Below are 24394 nucleotides of genomic sequence, written 5' to 3' on the forward strand. Positions count from 1 at the left end.
TTCGAAACAACGAAGGTACTTTTGTAGATTTGCTCCGATTGGGAGCCTTTTAGGAAGAAATAACACCGGAACCGTCCTTAGGACGGTCCGATCTATATATTAGTGTAAAATTTTTTTTTTCCGGCCACCGGATGCGGTGGCCGGCGGTGATGGTCACGGCGGCAGACGGTTGCCGTCCGGTGACCGGCTTCCCTCCGATGAGGGAAGCTAGAGAGAAGGCAGAGAGAAATTTGTTCTCTCTCAGTTAGAGAGAGAACAGAAATGATGAAATGAAATGGTTGGCCCTTCGGGCCAGCCGGTTTGGACCATTTATAGTCCTTCCCGAACGACGTCGTTTCGGGAAGGACTATGCGCGTAATTATGGAAAAGTTAAATCCCTTCCGCAGTCCTTCGTATTTGTAAATTTTACATTTTGGTCACTAAACTGAATTTATAATAATTTTAATTTAGTCTTTGAATTTTAATTTTATTCATTTTAGTCCTTTTATTAAAATAATATTTAGGATAAATGACAGATTCAATCCCTTAATTTTAATAAATAATTTTTTAATCCCTAGTTCATATTTTTAATTTATTCTATTATAAAATTTAAATTTTAAATAATTTCATTTTGATCACTAAATTATTAAATTAGAAAATAAAATATTTAAACCCTATATTTTCAATTAATTATTAATTAGGAATTAGATTTAGTTTTATTTTTATTTATTTTATATGTTTTCATTTTAATGCTTAAAATATATTGTTTTAGTGATATTTTTATATTTGTTAAATATTTTTATATTCATAAATATACATATAATGAATAGTTTTTTTTTAATATCGAAGAAAAGGACAGTCTTAATACAACTGGATGTCCTATTCTGATATTTTAAAATTAAAAATTAAATAATATTATTTAAATATTTATCAATATCAAAGAAAAGAACTGTCTTAAGGCACCTAGAAGTTCTTTTCGGATATTTTTTAAATATGATTTTGAAAATAATAGGATTATAAATTAAATATATTTTTGAATTTTTAAATTTTAATAATAGAGACAATTTATAATTAAAAAGTACCAATTTTGGGCGTTGTAGGGGTGCTAATCCTTCCCTAAACGTAACCGACCACGAATCCCTTTTTATTAAAAAGAACGAATTTTTGGTTATAAAATGCAGATCAGTTCATTTTTTTTATTAGTGTTTTCTTTAAAACTCTTTAAAAAAAAAATAATTTTTAGGTATTCGACCTACCTGACCCAAAAGGCCGATGGCGACTCACAAATTATTTTCAAAATTATTTATTCACATCAATTTCCCCGCCAAATTTAATATTTCGTGCCCGGACGAAAACCGGTTACGACAGCTTGGCGACTCCGCTGGGGACGGTCAAACTTTTAAAAATTAATTATAAATTGTCTCTATTAATTAAAAATTAAAAGTTAATATATTTAATTTTTAATTCTTTCTTTTCAAATTTTTATTTATTTATTATTTTTATAATATTTATATGTTTTATTTTATTTGCAAGTATTTTATTTCAGTATTTATTTTTTGTCTAAGGTTTGAACATTTCTCCTCACACACAACACTTGCATTGCATTACATAAAACTCTATAATTGAGTTGTCCCTTTTAAGTGGAAGTGAAAGCAACGTCTTCGTGAGAATTTATTCTCCGTGTCAGACCTAGCAAGTAACTTTCGGGGTTCATATGCTCTATGTCTTCGTGAGAATTTATTCTCCGTGTCAGGCATAGAGAAATGTATCCCCTCGAATTGAACTCAATCCACTTTAGTCTATGATGGACTAGGATTGAGGGTTAGCAGCCTAAGGGGGCACTAACATGGACAATTCGAGTACCTTTACTCCTAGATCTGAAACCCTGCATATAAAAAAACCTTAGAAACTCTTCCAATCCGAAGTCATGCCGAAATTTTGTCCAAAATAGGTGTACACACAGGAGAAATGAATTTTGTCTTTTCTGTTAATTTATTTATTGTTTAAGTTACATGTTTATTTAAATTATTTAAAAGCATGTTTAAATAAATAATATTTATGTAAATATTATTATTAACTTTCTTTATTATGTAAACTAATTGATTTTCTTTTTGTGTGTTCTTTATTTTTCTGTTTACATTGCATCATACAGGATAAAAGACATTGATCCTTGTGTTAATTGTCTCATTGGAAAGCCTTCATCTATGGATAAAAAGTGTTCAAATCAAATAATTCTGAACTCAGAAGTAAGACAGTGGGCTGAGGATTTACAAAGACAAAAAGGAGATAGTCTGCAGGATGATTATGTATCTGAATTGGTCAGTTATGCTTCAGTTTCACTAAAAAGAAATGATATGCAAGATTTGCGAAGCATTTGGGAAAGTTGGGATTCAAACAAAAAATTGCAGTTTTATCAGACTTACGGAGACATCCCATATCTGCTCTATGTAGAAGTTGATGATGAATTACTCCGAGCCTTAGTTCAATTCTGGAATCCAGGGTACAATTGCTTCACTTTCAATAAGGAGGACTTGGTCCCTACTATTGAAGAATACACAACTTTGCTACATATCGAAGGGGCTTTGGAGAATCGAATCTATTCAAAGTCAATTAAAACTCAACCCTTCCGAGTTAAATTAGCAAAAATTGCCGGGGTACGAGAAGAATGGGTAGCATCCCGTACAAAACAAAAAGGCGAAAGCGAAGGCATTGCTTGGACTAACATCAGAGAACTTATTCAGAGCCATCCAGATATTAAAGTACGATTCGATCTATTTGCTCTGGGTATATATGGTATGGTCATCTTCCCAAAAGTATTGGGATATATTGAAGCTGCAGTGATAGACTTGTTTGAACAGCTACCAAAGAAGATTAATCCTGTTTCTGCAATCCTAGCAGAAACCTTCAGATCGTTAAATGCTTGCAGAAGGCTAGGAGGTGGACGATTCTCAGGGTGTACTCAGTTGTTATATGTGTGGATCCGTAGTCATTTCTGGAAGACAGAAAAGGTTTCATACCGACGCTTTAATACGGATTACTCACCATTAAAAGAATTTCTGGAGCAGGAATGGCCGAAGGAAATTAAGAAAGATATGTGGATTAATGCCTTTCGAAATCTGCAAAGCAATGACATTGTTTGGCGAGCCCCGTGGCAAATACAAAGGGAATTCATTTACAAATGTGGTGATTATAACTGGATAATGTTGCTCGGATTATGGGGAGGAATTGGATATGCACCACTTCTGGTTATAAGACAGTATGAAGGTCGTCAATTTGTACCTGTCACTGCTGGAATACAGTCATCTGAGTTTGCATTTCACAGCAAAAATTATAAAAGAAACATCATGGAAGCCGTTACAGCTTGGAAAACAACTTTTTGCATCCGAGCTAAAGCAGCAAAAGAAATGTTAACTCCTGATTATGAAGAATGGAGATCTGTCAGGAAAAATGAAAATATTCCTCTACCAGATCAAAATAAGGATATTTCTATGGATGATCGCATCAAGGTGGTTCCATCAGAGATTGAAATCCTGAGAGCTGAGTTTGAAGCAGAAAGAGATGGCTGGTCGAAAGAATTAGAGCAAATGAGACAAGATAAAGCTATGTTGGGGGTTGACATTGACTTTCATTCGTCACAATGTGCAATGTTGAGAAAAGATAAAGAAAAAGGTGAGGATGAGTACAGAGCCTTACAGAAAGATTATCAGGAGTTATATAAATCCCGAAAAGCATCAGGACCCAGCCAATCAACGGTACAGATAACCAGAGAATTGAACATTGAGAAAAGACGAGTTGAAAACCTTAAAGGAAAGAATAGCCGTCTACTCAAAAGCCTGGAAAAAGGAAAGCAAAAAATGGAAGATTTTGAAGTCGACAGACGAGAGCGAATTATAAAACACAAGGCTGAGCATCGCGAGATCATGAATGAAATGCAAAGAGAAAGAGATCGAGCCAAAGATTTAGAAGAAATGAAGAATGATGTCGTTGATAAATTTGAAGGTGAGAAAAATAGCATGTTCAAGGGATTTGAATCTGAAATGAACCAGTTGATTGCTGAACTTGAAATCAGAGGCCAAAAGATAGAAGAATCCAATGTTGAAAAGGAAAAATGGGAGCTGGAAAGGAAAAATTTCAATACCAGACTTGAGGTAGAGCAGGAGATGGCTAGTAATTGGATGCAAAGATGCAGAAACAAAGATGTTCAGATCCAGAAGCTTAATCAAAGAACGCAAGAAGCACGAACAAAACTGGAAGAAGATCTGGATCAGTCTAGAAACAAAAATTCAGAGTTTAATGTTTACATTTTGCAACTTGAGGAATCATTGTTTCAAGAAAAGGTTCGTCTAGGACCTAATGACCTCAAAGAAAGTAATGAAGAAAATGCTTCACTGCGAAGACGCATTAGAGATCTTGAAAAAATTCTGCACAATTGTCAAGTCAGGATCACTGAGTTAGAGCAGACTCTTGAAGGAACAAATGAACAATGGCAAAAGTCAACTGAGTTTTATGTTGAAAGAAGTGAAGAAAGAAGTAATATGGTGTTCGAGGCCATGGTACAAATGAGCGAAGTTGCCAGATATGTTGGGGAACTAGCTGTTGAAGCCAAAATAATTGAGCATCAAGTTGATCCAGTTTCTAGATGTGGAAAGAAGGTGTCATGGTTAATGAAGGAAATTATAGAGCTTAATAGGAAAGCTATGCCTTATCTGTAGTTATGAACTATTATAAAGAAACTTTTGTATGCCGATGAAAGTTGTTCTATGACAGTTAACTTTTTGGGATCAATGTGTTTTCATACATGCATTTTGCATACATTCATCATTCATTTCATAATTTTCGCTATGATTATTTTATTAAGTTAAAATTCATCAATTAAAATTTGAAAAAATAATATTAAAAGATTTTTCAATCGCAGTTACTCTGGCCAAAAGAGAAATACTACATCACTACGGTACTAGACAAGCCACTAAGAGAATTATGGAGGATAAAATACAGCGTATTGAGGAACAACATCATAAAGAACAAGAAGAAATGAGAATGAAGCTGGAAAAAATTGAAGCCAGTATTGCAAATTCACAAGACAGTATGATGAAGAAAATAGAGGATATGTTTAAAAGGCAGGCTATTATTGGAAAAATGCCTGAAAATCCTGTATCTTTTGACCAAGAACCCATATATCCTCTAGGTTTTCCACCAGAACCAATTTATCACTCTGGTACTACACCCATACAAATCAATGCTCGTACATCTGCATTACAAGAAGTCAAATCACATGAAGATCAACAAGTGGATCCTGCATCTTCAAGCAAAAATCCGCTTATATCCGATGTGAAATTAGGGGATCTTAATACTGAGCATTTGATCCCAGATTTGAATGAGCTGAATGAGAAAGAAAAAATAAATGAAGAACTGACCAGACAGATCAAGAGCTTAGAAGAACGAATGAAATCTGTGGAAATAACGGAATCGTTCTATGGATTTGATGCTAGTGAGTTGAGTTTGGTTCCAGACTTAATCCTCCCTATCAAGTTTAAAGCTCCCGAATTTGATAAATATAACGGTACTACATGCCCTTCATCCCACATTACTATGTTTTGTCGAAGAATGGCAGGATATGTGAAAGACGAGAAATTGTTAATTCACTGCTTCCAGGATAGTTTGACAGGACCGGCTTTAAAATGGTATACTCAATTGACCAAAGCCAACATTAGATCCTGGAAAGATTTGGCTAAAACATTTTTAGAGCAGTATCGCCATGTGACAGACATGGTCCCTGATAGATGGACTCTCCAAAACTTGGAGAAAAAGAATAATGAAACATTCAGACAGTATGCCCAGAGATGGCGTGACACTGCGGCTCAAGTTCAACCACCTTTGTCAGAAAAAGAGGCCACAGTAATGTTTGTCCATACATTGAAGGCTCCGTATCTAAACCATCTAATGGGGAATGCAACCAGAAATTTTGCGGATTTGGTCATTTCTGGAGAATTAATTGAAAATGTCTTGAAAAGTGGCAAGATTGAATCAAATGATGGATCTAGTTCCAAAAGACCTACATACCGGAAAAAGGAGAATGAGGTCAACAATGCCAATTCTTACAGCAAAGATTCATCGAAAATTGTTACAATAACCCAGCCAAGGGTTAAGAAAGAGGAAACAAACACTAATCGAGCAGAGTCCAGAGGATCTCGAAAGGAAAATGAAAGGTTGTCTTTTACACCTTTACCAGTACCATATGCAGAGATCTATGATTCGCTGTTAAAAGCAGAAGTTATAAGGCCCTATCCTTTGGTTCCCATGCAACCACCATTCCCTCCTTGGTATGATACAAAGGCACACTGTGTTTACCATGAAGGAATTACAGGACATTCTATTGAAAACTGTCTAGCATTCAAAAGGGTGGTTCAAAATTTGATCAACACTGGGAAGTTGGAATTCAATACACCATCCGCATCAAGTCATCCATTGCCAAATCATGGAGATAAAAACGTGAATGCAATTCAGGAAGAGAACAGAAAGAAAGCAAAGACTGACATTTCTGAAATTAAATCTCCGTTTGTTTGGGTATTCCAACAATTCTCTTTAGCCGGTATAATTCCACAACAATTCAGGCCAAAGCAAGATGAAGGCAAGAATTATTGTGAATATCATCAGGAGAAAGGGCATAAAATTCAACTATGTCCTGAGTTTAAGGATTTGGTGCAGAAATTGATGAACAATAGAGAAATAGAATTCTTTGAAGAAACACCAGGAAAAAAAGAAGATGATGTTTGTTCATCAGAGGATTCTAAACTAAGTCAAAGAATAAATGATCCTGTGGTCATTAATGTGAAATCATCCACGGTGATTCCTGCACCAATAAAGCCAAAAGTAGTTATTACCACTCCTCTACCATTTCCATACAAGATACCCGCAGGGTACCTTGGAATTATACTACCAATGTTTCAATGGTAGGAGGACCTGTTTCTTTAGAAAAAACAGAAGAAAAAATACAGAGTTTGAGTACTACATTGACGTCTGAAGCAGTAAGCGAGGTCGGTTTCTTTACAAGAAGTGGGAGATGTTACTCTCCCGAAACATCCAATGCTTCAGAACAAGTGAAAGCAAAAGGAAAAGCTGTGGCAATACCTCAGAAGGTATTTGAAGATGAATCCCTTCCAGCATTCAATGAACCTGTGACAGAAAAGCAAGCTCAAGAATTTTTGAAATTCTTGAAACATAGTGAGTATAGTGTGGTTGAACAACTACACAAACAATAGGCGAGAATTTCTATTCTTGATCTTTTGATGAATTCAGAAGCGCATAGGAATGCTTTGATGAAAATCCTCAATCAGACATTTATCCCCGAAGATATATCCCTCAATAAACTTGACAGAATTGTGGGACATATAGCTGCTGACAATTACATAACGTTCACAGATGATGAAATACCGGAAGGCGGAATGGGGTCAGTAAAAGCTTTGAACATCACGACACATTGTCATGGTCATGTGTTGCCAGGAGTATTGATTGACAATGGGTCTGCTCTCAATTTGATGCCTCTAGTTACACTTCAAAGAATGCCTTTGGATCAATCACACATGAAGAGTTATCAGAATGTGGTACGAGCATTTGATGGTACTCAAAAAGAAGTGCTTGGGAAAATGGAAATACCGTTGTTAATCGGCCCAGTCGTGTACAATATTGACTTTGTGGTGATGGACATCCACCCCACATATAATTGTCTATTAGGGAGGCCATGGATTCATTCAGCAGGAGCCGTTCCTTCTTCATTACATCAGAAATTGAAATTTGTTGTTGATGGACAACTAATATGCGTCAGTGCTGAAGAAGAAATCATTGCGTCTGTAACAAGCGATGTTCCATATATCGACACCAATGATGAGGCTCTTGAATGCTCTTTTCGAGCTCTTGAATTTGTAAATGCAACCTATATTGCAGAAGGAAGCAAAATTCCATATCCCAGATTGTCTGATTGCACCAAGATGACGGTACAACAAACTTTAGGCATCGGAGTTAAAGCTGGGAGAGGTCTAGGAAAGAATCTTCAAGGGATTTCAGTTCCTATCAGTATAAAGATGAAAAAAGACCGTTTTGGGCTGGGATTTAAGCCCAATCTTCAGCAGAAGAACAAAGAGATGAAAAGAAGATGTGAAGACAGAAAGGCAAAATTGAAAGGAGGAGAAATCCTTTGGAAACACATGTCTTTCCCACAGTTGAAAACCATATTCAGATCAGGGGGAACAATTAATGTGGAACAGCAGCTTGTTGAATCCTTTAAAGAAGAGAAGTTGACGAAAGATCAAGACATAGTTGAAGAAGCTATGAATGGATTATTTATCAACATGATCATGAATGACAACAAGACTGGCAAGTACTTGGATAGGATTCGACCATGTCTTCCTGGAGAAACACTCACCAACTGGACCGCTGAAGATCTTCCTATAGTTTTTAATATTAACGCAGAGTAATATTCAGAACTAATCTTTATGTTTAGCTCAAAAATATGGAAAACTTTTTGTTATTTTGTAAAGGAAATTATGTTAAATATAAGAAATTTTCTTTAAAATTTCATTATGGCAATCATTCTTTACATTTTCTTACATTTTTACATTTATTTATTTTCATAAATTTACTATATTCTTTCGGAAATGTTCCGACTTAAATTTGCAGGTGTCACCGTGTTAATAGCATGTTTATTCCTAGATTTAATCCAGTGATAAATTTAGAGCAGCCTATATGTCTGGAAGAAATCAATGGTTGTGAAGATGAACTGGAATGTGATATTCCTACTGAACTATTAAGATTGGTAGAAAAAGAGGACAAACAAATTCTACCACACAAAGAAGAGGTTGAGACTGTGAATTTGGGAACAGATGAAGACAGAAAAGAGGTGAAAATTGGTACCACTCTGACAGTCCAGATAAAACAAGAATTGATAAATCTCCTTCAAGAGTTCAAAGATATCTTTGCATGGTCTTATCAAGATATGCCTGGTTTGAGCACAGATATAGTGATACATAAGCTTCCAATCAATCCAGAATATAAACCAGTCCAACAAAAGCTCAGAAGAATGAGGCCAGAAATGTTGTTGCAAATCAAAGAAGAAGTGATGAAACAGATCAATGCAGGTTTTCTACAGGCAGCTAAATACCCAGAATGGGTAGCCAACATTGTTCCCGTACCAAAGAAAAATGGAAAAGTTCGAATGTGCGTGGATTACAGAGATCTCAACAAAGCTAGTCCGAAAGATAGCTTTCCCTTACCCCACATAGACACATTGGTGGACAATACTGCAGGGCACGCATGGTTTTCATTTATGGATGGCTTTTCAGGATATAATCAGATAAAAATGAATCCTGAAGACATGGAGAAAACAACATTTATAACCATGTGGGGCACATTCTGTTATAAAGTGATGCCATTTGGATTGAAAAATGCAGGGGCAACATATCAAAGAGCCATGGTAACTTTGTTTCATGACATGATGCACAAAATGATTGAAGTATATGTAGATGACATGATTGCCAAATCCAGAACTGAAGAAGAACATATTCAAAATCTGAGAAAGCTTTTCCAGAGGTTGAGGAAGTATCAATTAAAGCTCAACCCCGCAAAATGCACTTTTGGAGTAACTTCTGGGAAACTTTTGGGATTTGTGGTCAGCAAAAAAGGAATCGAGATTGATCCAGATAAAGTTAAAGCAATTCAAGATCTTCCACCACCCAATACAAAAAAAGAAGTTCGAGGATTTTTGGGAAGATTAAATTATATATCTCGGTTCATTTCTCAATTAACTGACAAATGTGATCCAGTGTTCAAATTACTTCGAAAGAACAACCCTGAAGTCTGGAATGAAGAATGTCAAGAAACTTTGGATATTATTAAGAAATATTTATCCAATGCCCCAATTTTAGTATCACCAATGCCTGATAGACCATTAATTCTCTATTTGACGGTTTTCGAAAATTCGATGGGATGTGTATTAGGACAGCATGATGAATCAAGAAGGAAAGAAAAAGCTATTTATTATCTGAGCAAGAAATTTACTGATTGTGAAATTCGATACCCACCAATACAAAAATTATGTTGTGCCTTGGTATGGGCTACTCGAAGACTCAGACAATATATGTTATACCATACTACTTGGTTGATATCCAAACTTGATCCTTTAAAGTTCTTAATGGAATCACCAGCTTTGACAGGCAGAATGCATAGATGGCAGATGTTATTATCTGAGTTTGACATTATATATGTCAACCAAAAAGCAATAAAAGGAAGTATAATAGCTGATTTTCTGGCCAGTCGTGTATCAAATGATTATCAGCCTTTGAACTTTAATTTTCCCGATGAAGATCTGTTGTGCATATCCATGAATGAAGAAGTCAGAACAAATGATGAATTTGCAACTTGGAAGCTTTATTTTGATGGAGCATCTAATTCTTTGGGACGAGGAATCGGGGCAGTGTTAATTTCTCCAGAAAATATTTATTATCCCTTTACAAGTAGACTGGAGTTCTTTTGCACCAATAACATGGCAGAATATGAAGCTTGTGTCATGGGATTGAAAGCAGCTATAGAAAGAAAAATCAAATTTCTCAAGATATATGGAGATTCATCGTTAGTGGTGTATCAATTGCGAGGAGAATGGGAAATAAAAGATCCTAAATTGTTGGAATACCGAAATTTTACCCTCGAATTAGTGAAAGAATTTGAGAAAGTTACATTCAATTATCTCCCTCGAGAAGAAAATCAAATGGCAGATGCTTTGGCTACATTAGCTGCTATGTTTCAGGCCACTCAGAAGGTTGATATGATGCCAATCAAAATGCAAGTATATGAAATTCCTGCACATTGTTATAGTGTGGAAGAAGAGGTAGATGGTAAACCATGGTATCATGATATTCTGCAATATATCAAAAATCAAAGTTATCCACCAAATGCATCAGAAATTGATAAAAGAACTTTGAGAAGAATGGCTGCTGGATATTTTCTTGATGGAGAGATTATGTATAGAAGAAGCAGTGATCAAATGCTATTGAGATGTTTAAATACCAGCGAAGCTCGAAACGTCATTGAAGAAGTACACAGTGGAATATGTGGAACGCATGCAAATGGTCTTTCCATGGCCAGAAAAATAATGAGATATGGATACTATTGGGCTACTATGTACACAGACTGCATTGATTATGCAAGGAAATGTCATAAATGCCAGATATATGCAGACAAGATTCATGTACCCCCATCTCCTTTACATGTAATGACAGCACCCTGGCCATTTTCTATGTGGGGAATAGATGTCATTGGAGCAATCACACCAAAAGCATCGAATGGACATTGCTTCATCCTTGTGGCAATTGATTATTTTACCAAATGGGTTGAAGCTGCTTCATATACCAATATTAAGAGGTCCACAGTCTGCAAATTCATAGAGAAGGAGATAGTTTGCCGGTATGGCCTACCAGAAAGGATCATTACAGATAATGCTCTGAACCTGAACAACAAAATGATGACCGAACTTTGTGCACAGTTTAAGATCAAACATGCAAATTCAGTGGCATATCGTCCAAAGATGAATGGGGCAGTTGAAGCAGCAAATAAGAACATCAAGAGAATCATTACAAAGACCACTGAAACTTACAAAGATTGGCACGAGAAGTTATCTTTTGCTCTATATGCATACCGAACTACTGTTCGAACATCTACTGGGGCAACGCCATTTTCTCTAGTCTACGGAATGGAAGCAGTCTTACCAATTGAAGTTGAGATTCCATCGCTCCGAATATTGAGAGAAATAAAATTGGATGAATCTGAATGGATCCAAGCTAGAGTTGATCAATTGAACCTTATTGAGGAGAAAAGATTGAAAGCTATTTGCCATGGACAGATGTATCAGAAACGGATGATGAAGTCTCATGATAAAAAAGTACATCCAAGAGAATTCCAAGAGGGTGATCTAGTACTAAAAAAGATCTTGCCTATACATAAGGATTTCCGTGGGAAATGGATGCCTAATTGGGAAGGGCCATACGTTGTGAAAAAGGCCTTTTCCGGAGGAGCGTTGATCTTGGCAGAAATGGATGGAAAAATTCTGAAAAATCCAATAAACTCGGATTCTGTCAAGAAATATTATGCTTGAAGAAAAAAAAAAAAAAGAAGAAGAAAAAAGAGGGTCAAGGTGAAAACCCGCAAAGGGCATCTTGTAACCAAAGGAAGGATTTGAGTTGAAAACCTGAAAAGGCGGCTCAAAGGCAGGTTGATATTAGGCATCCGGCAATTGAATTCTCTTAAGATTTTGGTAGTTTGGAAGAAACTTCACATCTACAAGCATTTTGACAACATTTGAGATCTTTCAGACAAAAGCTTACATCATTACTCTAAATTGTGTCAAATGTGATTAATTTAGAAATACTTATGCTTATAATTTGTTGAGACATTTGAATTTTTATCATTATTATGTTTGCCAGAACTTTGAATACAATTCTATCTATTTCAAGTTCAATTTATTTGAGATTCAATTTATTTTTGAAATTCAATTTATTCTTTTCTATTGAATTAACATAATTTTGAGATAATTTAAAGATTTTTGAATATCACTTTATGTTAATACTTTTAAATACATGGAATACAAAGTAGGCAAATCATCACTAGCTTAAAGCCATGAACATCAAGATTGTTACAAGTGGTGCTACCGACAACAAGGTCGAATCCGCCAAATCTACTCATCAATTGCTCCAACCGATCACCATTCAGTTCTTGCACATCTGTTTTCAAAACAGTAGAAGATGATCTTTGCATTACTGATTCCAGCAAAAAGAAACAAGACATTGATATCACTAGGAAACATGTTTCTATACAGATCCTTGTATATGATTTTTAAGGAAACCTAGAAGCATTTCCACCTCATCAGGTTCAAGTGGAGTAACTTTATTCTTTCCAACCCATACTAGATTCCATTTTCAGCACTCATCAAGAACATACTTCTGGACACTCGAAGGTGGCTCATTGTCATAAGCTTCAAAAGCCTTACAGATCCTTTCTGTCAATTTGGCACTTCCTGTACATGTTTATAAACAGTTCAACTTTGTTCTTGGATCCCATGAAAGCCATCATTCTTTGTCAATGAAAAAGCATCAGCACATGAATGAAGCATGATAAGAGAAACTCTGTTGGCAGATTATGAATATAACCTTTTTTAGTGTAGCAGCATGGAAATGCTTCGAATCTACAAATTCTGGCTTTATATCGAATAAGTACTGTGATATCCCAGTCCAAACATTAAATGAAAGATGAATTTACCAATAGCATCTTCTGGAAGTGTTCTTTGAGTTATCTGATCTGATTAGACAGAATAACATCTTCTGGAAGTGTTCTTTGAGTTATCTGATCTGGTTTAACAAAACCAATCAGTGAATTTAGAAGATGAATTTGCCAATAGCATCTTCTGGAAGTGTTCTTTGAGTTATCTGATCTGATTAGACAGAATAGCATCTTCTGGAAGTGTTCTTTGAGTTATCTGATCTGGTTTAACAAAACCAATCAGTGAATTTAGAAGATGAATTTGCTAATAGCATCTTCTGGAAGTGTTCTTTGAGTTATCTGATCTGATTAGACAGAATAGCATCTTCTGGAAGTGTTCTTTGAGTTATCTGATCTGGTTTAACAGAACCAATCAGTGAATTTAGAAGATGAATTTGCCAATAGCATCTTCTGGAAGTGTTCTTTGAGTTATCTGATCTGATTAGACAGAATAGCATCTTCTGGAAGTGTTCTTTGAGTTATCTGATCTGGTTTGGCAGAACCAATCATTGAATTTAGAAGATGAATTTGTTAATAGCATCTTCTGGAAGTGTTCTTTGAGTTATCTGATCTGGTTTGGTAAGAACTACAGAACCAATCATTAGAATTAAAAGATGAACTGCATGATCGTCTTCATTAAGAAGTTTCTTTTCAAGCTTCTTTTGCTTATTCCTTTCCCAAAAATCATAGCACAAGTTTAGCCTTTGCTTGTAACTGGGATCATCACGTAATGACTTCCCATCTTTTACCGGAAGAAAGCTATTTGAAGTTTCAGCCTCTGAGAATCACATTTTTTGTCAAGTATAACAGTTTATTCTCTTCATCAGAATCAGAAGTCAAGATTTCTCGGTATTAGAAGAACTATCGATATCTGTGAAATCATCTTGGAAGGTCACTTCATAATCAGATGAATTGTTATCAGAATCAACATGTTGCCTGAATACAAGCTTTTCAAGAGCCTATACTATTGAGTTTTATTCTCGAGAGGTTCTGTGACATTATATCTACATCTACATTTGTCAAAGATGATAGATTCTTTGATTCGAAGAAGACAGATATATTGGGTTTTTATAATTGAAGAAATACTCAATTCACCAATCTGAAATCAAATAACTCAACATTCATACATCATATTTAGGCATTTGCAAAAATAGATGCATTTTCATTCATTTTCATCTATGTTGAATTTTTAACAGGAATTTCAAAGATTTTAGCAAAGATTTCAAATCCACTTGATGGATCATTCATTACCAGATAAGTTCATAATGAGAAGAACTCGTCTGAAGAAGGAAGAAGAAGTTCATAATGAGAAGAACTTGTTCAACTTTTTGTTTAAATTCATCATTTGATGGATCAACATTACCAGAGAAAGTTCATAATGAGAAGAACTTATCTGAAGAAGGAAGAAGAAGTTCATAATGAGAAGAACTTGTTCAACTTTTTGTTTAAATTCATCATTTGATGGATCAACATTACCAGAGAAGGTTCGTAATGAGAAGAACTCATCTGAAGAAGGAAGAAGAGGTTCATAATGAGAAGAACTTGTTCAACTTTTTGTTTAAATTCATCATTTGATGGATCAACATTACCAGAGAAAGTTCATAATGAGAAGAACTCATTTGAAGAAGGAAGAAGAAGTTCATAATGAGAAGAACTTGTTCAACTTTTTGTTTAAATTCATCATTTGATGGATCAACATTGCCAGAGAAAGTTCATAAATGAGAAGAACTTATCTGAAGAAGGAAGAAGAAGTTCATAATGAGAAGAGCTTGTTCAACCTTTGTTTGATATTATCTGAAGAAAGAAGAGAAAGTTCATAATGAGAAGAACTCATCAAGAGCTTATTCAACCTTTTGAATGACTCTATCACAGAAAGGAGGTCATCATCATCCCCAGCAGAAAGTTCATAATAAGAAGAACTTATTTGGAGAGAGAGAAGAATTTACTCAATATCTCCATTATGATCAAAGTAAAGTCAAATGGATAAAAAATTTTATTATCTTTTCATCTTTGCCCTATTCTTATTAATATAAGAATGGGCAAAGAGGGGCAGCTGAAGATACTATTTTTTATCCATATTATTATTATTATTATTAATATTATTATTATTATTATTATTATTAATATTATTATTATTATTATTATTATTATTTATTATTATTATTATTATTTTTACTATTATTATTAAATATATTAAATCCATATAAATTACAAACCAATTACAATTAAACCGGCCCAGTTACAAACCAACTAAAACCGGTCCAAATCCAACCAGAAACCCTAAATATTTGGGTTTCCAGTTAGGGTTTCCTAACCCTAATCATCCTCAGCCGCCTCATCACAGCCGTTGGATCTGGCACGATCCAACGGTCCACATGGCTCCAGAGAGGAACCCTAGGGTTTGATACCCTAGGGCCACGCGGCGCCGCCCCAGCTTCCACGCGGCTGCCGACAGTCTTCTCGCCGCCTCCGCCGCTGCCACGTCCCGAATAAAGGCTCCAGAAGACAGAATACCAGCCGTCCATGCCATGGCTACTCGGTGAGTCACCACTGGTAGTCCGGTGACTCACCGAGAGCCCTTCTTCGGACCGGTCCGATGGCTACAACGGTGGTGGCTATAAAAGCCACCACCCCACCTGCGAAGAAAAGACACAGATACAGAAAGAAGAGACAGAACCGGAGAGAAAAAAAAAACAGAGAAAAGAAAAACAAACAAACTAATACCAACGATCTCAGCAGCAAAGAACCGGAAGAGAAAAAAAGAAAAAAGAAAAAGGAAGAAGAGACTTACCGAGGAAGCTCCGACTACCATATCTCACCGGAACCTTCGAAACAACGAAGGTACTTTTGTAGATTTGCTCCGATTGGGAGCCTTTTAGGAAGAAATAACACCGGAACCGTCCTTAGGACGGTCCGATCTATATATTAGTGTAAAAAAAAATTTTTCCGGCCACCGGATGCGGTGGCCGGCGGTGATGGTCACGGCGGCAGACGGTTGCCGTCCGGTGACCGGCTTCCCTCCGATGAGGGAAGCTAGAGAGAAGGCAGAGAGAAATTTGTTCTCTCTCAGTTAGAGAGAGAACAGAAATGATGAAATGAAATGGTTGGCCCTTCGGGCCAGCCGGTTTGGACCATTTATAGTCCTTCCCGAACGACGTCGTTTCGGGAAGGACTATGCGCGTAATTATGGAAAAGTTAAATCCCTTCCGCAGTCCTTCGTATTTGTAAATTTTACATTTTGGTCACTAAACTGAATTTATAATAATTTTAATTTAGTCTTTGAATTTTAATTTTATTCATTTTAGTCCTTTTTATTAAAATAATATATTTAGGATAAATGACAGATTCAATCCCTTAATTTTAATAAATAATTTTTTAATCCCTAGTTCATATTTTTAATTTATTATATTATAAAATTTAAATTTTAAATAATTTCATTTTGATCACTAAATTATTAAATTAGAAAATAAAATATTTAAACCCTATATTTTCAATTAATTATTAATTAGGAATTAGATTTAGTTTTATTTTTATTTATTTTATATGTTTTCATTTTAATGCTTAAAATATATTGTTTTAGTGATATTTTTATATTTGTTAAATATTTTTATATTCATAAATATACATATAATGAATAGTTTTTTTTTAATATCGAAGAAAAGGACAGTCTTAATACAACTGGATGTCCTATTCTGATATTTTAAAATTAAAAATTAAATAATATTATTTAAATATTTATCAATATCAAAGAAAAGAACTGTCTTAAGGCACCTAGAAGTTCTTTTCGGATATTTTTTAAATATGATTTTGAAAATAATAGGATTATAAATTAAATATATTTTTGAATTTTTAAATTTTAATAATAGAGACAATTTATAATTAAAAAGTACCAATTTTGGGCGTTGTAGGGGTGCTAATCCTTCCCTAAACGTAACCGACCACGAATCCCTTTTTATTAAAAAGAACGAATTTTTGGTTATAAAATGCAGATCAGTTCATTTTTTTTATTAGTGTTTTCTTTAAAACTCTTTTTAAAAAAAAAATAATTTTTAGGTATTCGACCTACCTGACCCAAAAGGCCGATGGCGACTCACAAATTATTTTCAAAATTATTTATTCACATCAATTTCCCTGCCAAATTTAATATTTCGTGCCCGGACGAAAACCGGTTACGACAGAATTGTTTTACTATTTCTAGGTTTTGATTAGGATGAACATCAATCAAATTATTTATACATTTATTGATTTCAACCTTAAACATAATTTAAAATTTGACGTATTATGATATTGTTTTGCTAAATTTATTGATTATTAAAAATTATAAATTAATTAATTATTTTATGTTAAAAAATTAACGATAATTTCAGTATGACTGAGATATTATAAAACATCATCTCATAATCTCAAACGATTATCATATCTTAATCAATATATTAATATTCAGCTCATACGACCATTAATTTTTTTTAATGAAAAAGGACGAGCTTGAAACATGATGAATAATCGGATGATCATTTTGTAATTTTTAATAATCGAGGGACTCAACAAAGCATCTCCCTATAGTTAAGGGATCATTTTATAATTTTTAATATTTGAAAGACTCAATAAAATATTATCTTATAATTGATGGACAATTTGTATACGTTACCCTATATTTAAAATATGATAATTAAATTATAAATAATTGTATTCTTGTTATATAAATAATTTAGCTTTTTTTTAATTAAGTAGAGAGGTATTACAATTTTTCAAAGCAAATACTAGAATTCAAACTCCTACAAAATGGGACAATATGAGTATCATTGGCCACTAAGTCAATTAATAGATCTCAAATAGTTTAAACTTTTCAAATTAAATAATTTAAATTTAAGTTTTATTATGTATATATAACATTTTTAATTATTTATAAAAAAATAATCTCATAAACTAGGGTATATCACATCAATTGTGTTTTTTCAAAGACACGTCATATTTTATTGTGTTTATTACAAATTAAACAGTTGTAATGAAATGTATGTGTAAGTTTTGTCTTCAATAATTTATGAAATCTATGTTAAAAGGTTTAATTTTAAATATTTGAAAAAAATCAATGTCTAATTAATGTGAGTTCTGATAACATAAATTTCATAATTATTAGATATTAATTTTTCTAATTACTTAAATATAATTTTTTTGACATAAACTAATTAAGTGATTGAAGATAATATTTATATATACATGTACATATTTATTTATTTATTTTTAAAAAATTCGTTTATTTTTTTTCTAACTTTTTTCATTATTTTTCTTTTTAGAGCTTGTTTGGTACATACATGGTAATTGAATTTGAATGTAATAACGTAGATATATCATGTTTGATCAAATACTGCAATTTATGTAACTTATTGAATTGAGTGTAATTATAGATGTTCGATTCCATTATTTCGAGATGACTATAAGATAATATTTGTTCAGAATTTTTTTAATCATTTGACAATAAACGTATATACACCTTGCAGATATAGTTACTCGAACTTGAAACCTTAAAGAAATACACCACTCTCTTTTACCGTTGAGATCGTTTAAGGGGTCGAGTATTTAGTTCTTTAAAGAGGAATATTGTGAAGAATTGTATTGTTACCATTTTAGTAAAAGCTATTGTAAACGTTAAGACTGGGACTCTAAAGATATTAAAAAGCAGCGGTTTATGACACAAAAGATTGTTGATAAATTATTTGTCCAAAAAGACTAGAATGATGCAAGTGCCACAAATTTCACATAATAATATTAACCAGACAGTCCATAGCCAAGACTCCCCACATTTCTAGTTCCGCTCATGTCATAGTCAGCAGAGGAAATTAAGGGCAAAATAGATCCAAATCCTTCTCATAAGGACTCGTTCAATACCCAAATAAACTACATATAAAGCTTACCTTTCACTTTAATCACTCGTTGATGTTCATGTTAATATTCATGTTCGTGTTTATATTCGTATCCGTGCTCGCACTAAAAATTTTATTCAATGTCGACATATTTTGCCCATCAACCCTCATCATCATCATCATCATCAGCGTACAACCCCCCAGTACCTGTGATTATAACAGTAATCTTTCTCCTTTCTTTCTTTTTTGGTTTCTTCGCAATTCATTTTTGTAAGTGTATCCTTGAGAATCTTGCATCTAATAGGCCTACGGTCGAGGTTATCCCTCCCGATGCCGCGGATGCTGTCGTTGTCTCGACCGAGGATGTGAATAAAAGCAATGGCCTTGATCCCGAGCTAGTCCAATCTTTCCCGACGTTCTATTACTCCAACGTCAAGGAGTTCCGTCGAGAAAAATACGGCCTCGAGTGTGCTATTTGCTTGGGAGAGTTCGAGGACGATGATCTTCTCCGGCTTTTGACGATTTGTTGTCACGTTTTCCACAGAGAATGCGTCGATCTTTGGCTCGAATCGAATAAGACGTGCCCGGTCTGTCGCCGGGAGCTCGACGTGCCGAGGAAATCGTTTGAGAAATCTCTGGTGCTGCTCCATAGCAATTCCATGCATGAAATCGGAGCGAATAGTCAATACCGAAGCCCCCTAATACTACGTAACGCCGTTTGTATCGACATTAAAGAGGATAGCAAGGCGGAATCCTATGAAGCCGAAGCACAAAGCAGCTCTTCGAATACAAAGGAAAAAGATCATCCAAAAGGGCTTTTCAGGTCGAACTCGATGGGGCACTCCATAGCTAGGGTTAGAGAAGAAGAAGATGATGATAGCAAATATAGACTGAGATTGCTTGACCATGTCAAAATAAGAATTGTAACAGGACACAAATCAGCAGTAAGTTGTATATCTTTTAGAGATTTTACGAGCCCCTTGAACTACACAGATGCAGCTTCAGGTGAAGCATCGGAGACACTTGGAGAAGACATAGATAAAGTATAAGTTTAGGCTCTTTTCTTCACATTGAAAAGCTTCTCTTTTTTTCTTCTTCTCAATTCTCATGTTGAGGACTTGTTCAAAGATTCACTGAAGGTAGATAACCGGAAAATGAAGAACAATGGAAATGAAACTCATCCACTGGCTTCCGATTCGATTTGGATTTAAGTGGATCTCAGCCGACATGAGAGCGGACTTGATCTTTTAGTGACCTAAATATTATTTTTATTAGTTAAAATAAGGACCTAATTAAAAATATATATATAAATGAGTATTATTGCACTTATCTATCTCGAATATAAAGAGAGAATTATAATAATATATCAACTCGGATCTTATTTTTTCCGTCTTGAACATGAATCCGACCTAATCACATCCTTTAGAGAATTCAACTCAACTCAAACATAAAATTTTTAAATAAATAATAGACCAGACCTACGAGTTGTCCATCTCTAATAGCATGGATTAGCCTGCAATGTGGCTAACAAATCACCATCGGGTCTTCTTCACCAGATCAGGCGACAGCTCCCTTCTCTGTGTTTCTTGTCTCTCGAGGTTGTCCCTCTTATATTGCTAATTACATAGCACTTGTTTGCATAATTAAAGTGCTAAAGAAACTCTAATGGCTTAATTCCTTCATTTGCATCTAATGATGATCATTGGCAAGCCAAATGATTCATTAGCAAATTGTAAATCGTTGCACAGAATGGGTTGCCAAACACATGTCAAGCTTTGTTTGTAAAAAAGAAAACAGTAGGGTTAGGAGAATCTAAGGTACCGTGAGCCAGCCAGTCACTATTTTCACTGAAAAAATAATACAAATATAAGATTTGAACGAGAAGGGTCGCTTTAACCCGCAGCTCGTTGTGTTATTTGTATGCATATGAAGAGCTTCTTTCTTTTTCCTTCATCTTCTTGCTGGCACCAAAAGAGAACTCTGCCTCCTCTCCCGTGCATGCATCATATTTTCGGTCTAATTATGAATCCCGTCCCTCTATTTTACAAACATTGAGAGATTAATATATTGACATAATAATAAATTAGCCCCCAACATTTGCACAAATTTTCAATTTGTCTAGTTCTTTTTTTTTGAGCATTTTAGCTTCCAACATTTTAATTTTGGTCAAAACGACTCATGTCGGATGGAAATCGTTAGTTGATTAATCGTCAACATATATTATTATTGACGTGATATTTTTACGTGTTTAATTGATGACGTGATATATATCACGTCATAATTTTGTGTGACATGACACATACCAAATCATCACTTTGGTGATGTGGCACATGTCACACCATCATTCTAGGTGACGTAAAATATGTCATGCCATCATTTTGGCTGACGTGACACATATCATATCATCAACTAAACACATGTAAAAATATCACGTCAATAATAGGTGTTAACTGTTAGTCAACTAACAATTACCATCCAACAAGGGGTTATTTTGACAAAAAATTGAAACATTGATGGCTAAAATTCTCTAGAAGAAAGAATATAGAGTAAAGTGACCATTTGTGCAAATGTTAAGAGCTAATTTTATCATTATACCTAATCCATTTAAGTAGTGGGGTTTATGCTAGTAAATCACTTTGGACTTTAAAATGAAACTAGCATTTCAAGTTCCCAGCATTTGTTGGAGCGTTTGTGGATTGTGTAGATTGTAGAGGAGATGACACTCGAAACACAATCGTCGAACGAGCTGTTGAACGTTATCATCTATGGTACTATATTTGCAATCCAATGTAGCAGCCATGACCATGATTCTTTGGTGACAAATAGTTTCAGCTCCTTGGAACAAGCTGGTACTAGTAGTGGTGGTGCTTAGAGTTGCTTGCCGGTGTTGAATCCAAAACGGCTTCGTATGGCGCGGAAGTGTCGAAGCTGCAGGCGGTTCAAGGGAGGAAAAAGAGGAGGAGAAAGCCGAGGGTTCGCCAGAACAAAGAGGAGGCCCTGACAAAAAGGACGACTCACATTGCTGTCGAGAGAAACAGGCGGAAGCAAATGAATGAGCATCTCGGTGTATTACGTTCCCTAATGCCTCACTCCTATATCCAAAGGGTACTTTATCTTATGGTAAATAATGATTTGAATGAAATGTCTTGGTAAAAAAACTAATGGTTACTTTAATTAGGGAGTAGTACTTAATTTCACCGATTTCATCCAATACACACAATATTGAATTATTTTTTTACATGGTGTAGGGTGATCAAGCATCCACAGTAGGTGGAGCCATAGTTTGTCAAGGAACTTGAGTATCTCCTGCAAACCCTCGAAGCACGAAGCCACGAAAGGTTCGAGTGTTGCAGCAGCTGCATACTGTTGACAATGAACTAGAAACCAACAGCGACAACAATTCTGGAATATTGTAGTCGTTGTTTTCACAATTCTTCATTGCCCTAGGTACACCTGGTCTCAGAATCCGAACAAATACACATCGAAGACCAAGGCATCGATGGCCGATTTCGAGGTGACATTGATCCAAACTCATGCTAATCTTCGAATTTTATCACGGAAAGCTCCCAAGCAGCTTTCCAAACTTGTTGCTGGTTTTCACTCACTTTACCTTTCCATCCTTCACCTTACCGTTACATCCATGGATACATTAGTTCTCTACACTATCAGTGCCAAGGTAAAACATCATTATTGTACATGATTTTAGCAAACGTTGATGAACTGTATATTGGTCAAAATTATGGTTTTGGTCTCTCTACAATTATAATGTCATCAGATAGAGTATATAATCAACATCATAGTGTTTTGGGCTAAGATTTGAAGCATATTGAATGAAGGTTGAAGAAGGATGCCAACTGAGTTAAGTGGATGACATAGCAGAGGCCGTTCACAATTATGTTGATATCAACTTTGTGCAACCCAAAATACCCTTTTGATTTATGGTCAAATCACCAAAATACCATCATCTCCCTCTTTTTTAGGGTTCCTGTTGAGAAGGTTGTTTACTGTTTAGAGCTTGTTCATTTTTTTAGTAGATGAGTTTTTTTATACTTTGAGTCAATGAAAAGTAGTGTGTTCTGAATTTTGAGTTTTTCTTAGGCATGACTTTTCATGGTATTTAATTAATAATGGGATGGATGGTGAGGTCACACACTTGCATGTTAATAGTTTCTAACAAAATGATCCCATAAAGATTAGGGTAAAATATACAAATAGTCCACGACTACCAAAAATTAGAGGATTGCAGAAAATAAACAAAAAATATGAAACAAACCATAAAATCAAATATTCTAAATAAATAAGAAATTAATCATAAAATAAGTATTAGAAAATAAAAACAACAAATTATGAAACAAGGACAAAATATTCTAAATAAATAAGAAATTAACCATAAAATAAGTGACCAAATTGTAAATGAAGGAAATGGAGAGGATTGCAGAAGGGATTAGACCCTTTGGGTCCAACACGCGCATATGAAAGCCTAAAACGACGTTGTCTGCTAGGATTATATAAATCCCTTTTTCGTTTTTTTTTCATTTTTCTTCTTCACTTTTTCCTCCTTTTCTTAGATAGAGAAACTCTCTCTTCTCTCTAAACTTCTCCGAAAATCGGTGGCTACGCCACCACCTCCCACCGCGTCGAACGTCGTCTGTCGCCGTACTCCAACGGCTGTCGAAGTCAGAAATTTCCACGGAGGCTTTCCTCGACGCCAGGAACCCGAAACTAGCCATGATTTTGCGGTGAGTGGCTCCCAACTCCATGTAAATGGCTGGCGACCTTTCGACTTTCGAATCTCTGATCGAATCGAGCTGGTTTTTCAATATGTTACTTATGAGGATACCTTACACCTTCTCACCGTTCGGATTGGGCAATGGGGGCTCCAATCGCCGGTGAGAGATCCGACCGAGAGATATATTCCTCGTTCTTTCTTCTTTTCGTTTTTGTTCTTGTTTGGTTAACTTTAATGAATAGAAAAAAATTAAAAAAAAATGCTTGTTTGGTATTACTTTTCAAAAATGAGGAGAAAAATCCCCGTTATATGCTGGTTTTCGAGGTTTTATACCCGAATTTACAGAGATGTAATAAAAAAAAATAAAGCCTAATCTACTGCCTTCTGGCCATCACTGTTGGTGACGATTTGCGTTCTTTAATGCCCCGTATTTTTTAGGGTTTGGTTAGACTTGTTCTAATTTTACTTTTCATTTTGTTGTTGAGGCGATGACAGTGGAACAGTGAAGGTGACATGCTTTGGATCG

The 24394-nt window shown here is 34.9% G+C and overlaps 1 protein-coding gene and 1 pseudogene across 1 annotated transcript; both read left to right on the forward strand.

The window, feature by feature from the left end:
- The first annotated feature begins 19279 nt into the window (after nucleotides 1-19279).
- Nucleotides 19280-20188, forward strand: LOC120194303 (RING-H2 finger protein ATL29-like). The gene has a single exon (XM_039196643.1). It carries the CDS (start codon nucleotides 19280-19282, stop codon nucleotides 20186-20188), a length of 909 nt encoding a protein of 302 aa, XP_039052574.1.
- Nucleotides 20189-21855: 1667 nt separating this feature from the next.
- On the forward strand, nucleotides 21856-24097 carry LOC120194322 (annotated as a pseudogene).
- Nucleotides 24098-24394: the final 297 nt, after the last annotated feature.

Source organism: Hibiscus syriacus, unplaced genomic scaffold (genome assembly GCF_006381635.1).
Source record: "Hibiscus syriacus cultivar Baekdansim isolate YM2019G1 unplaced genomic scaffold, ASM638163v2 tig00004457_pilon, whole genome shotgun sequence".
Taxonomy (NCBI): domain Eukaryota; kingdom Viridiplantae; phylum Streptophyta; class Magnoliopsida; order Malvales; family Malvaceae; genus Hibiscus; species Hibiscus syriacus.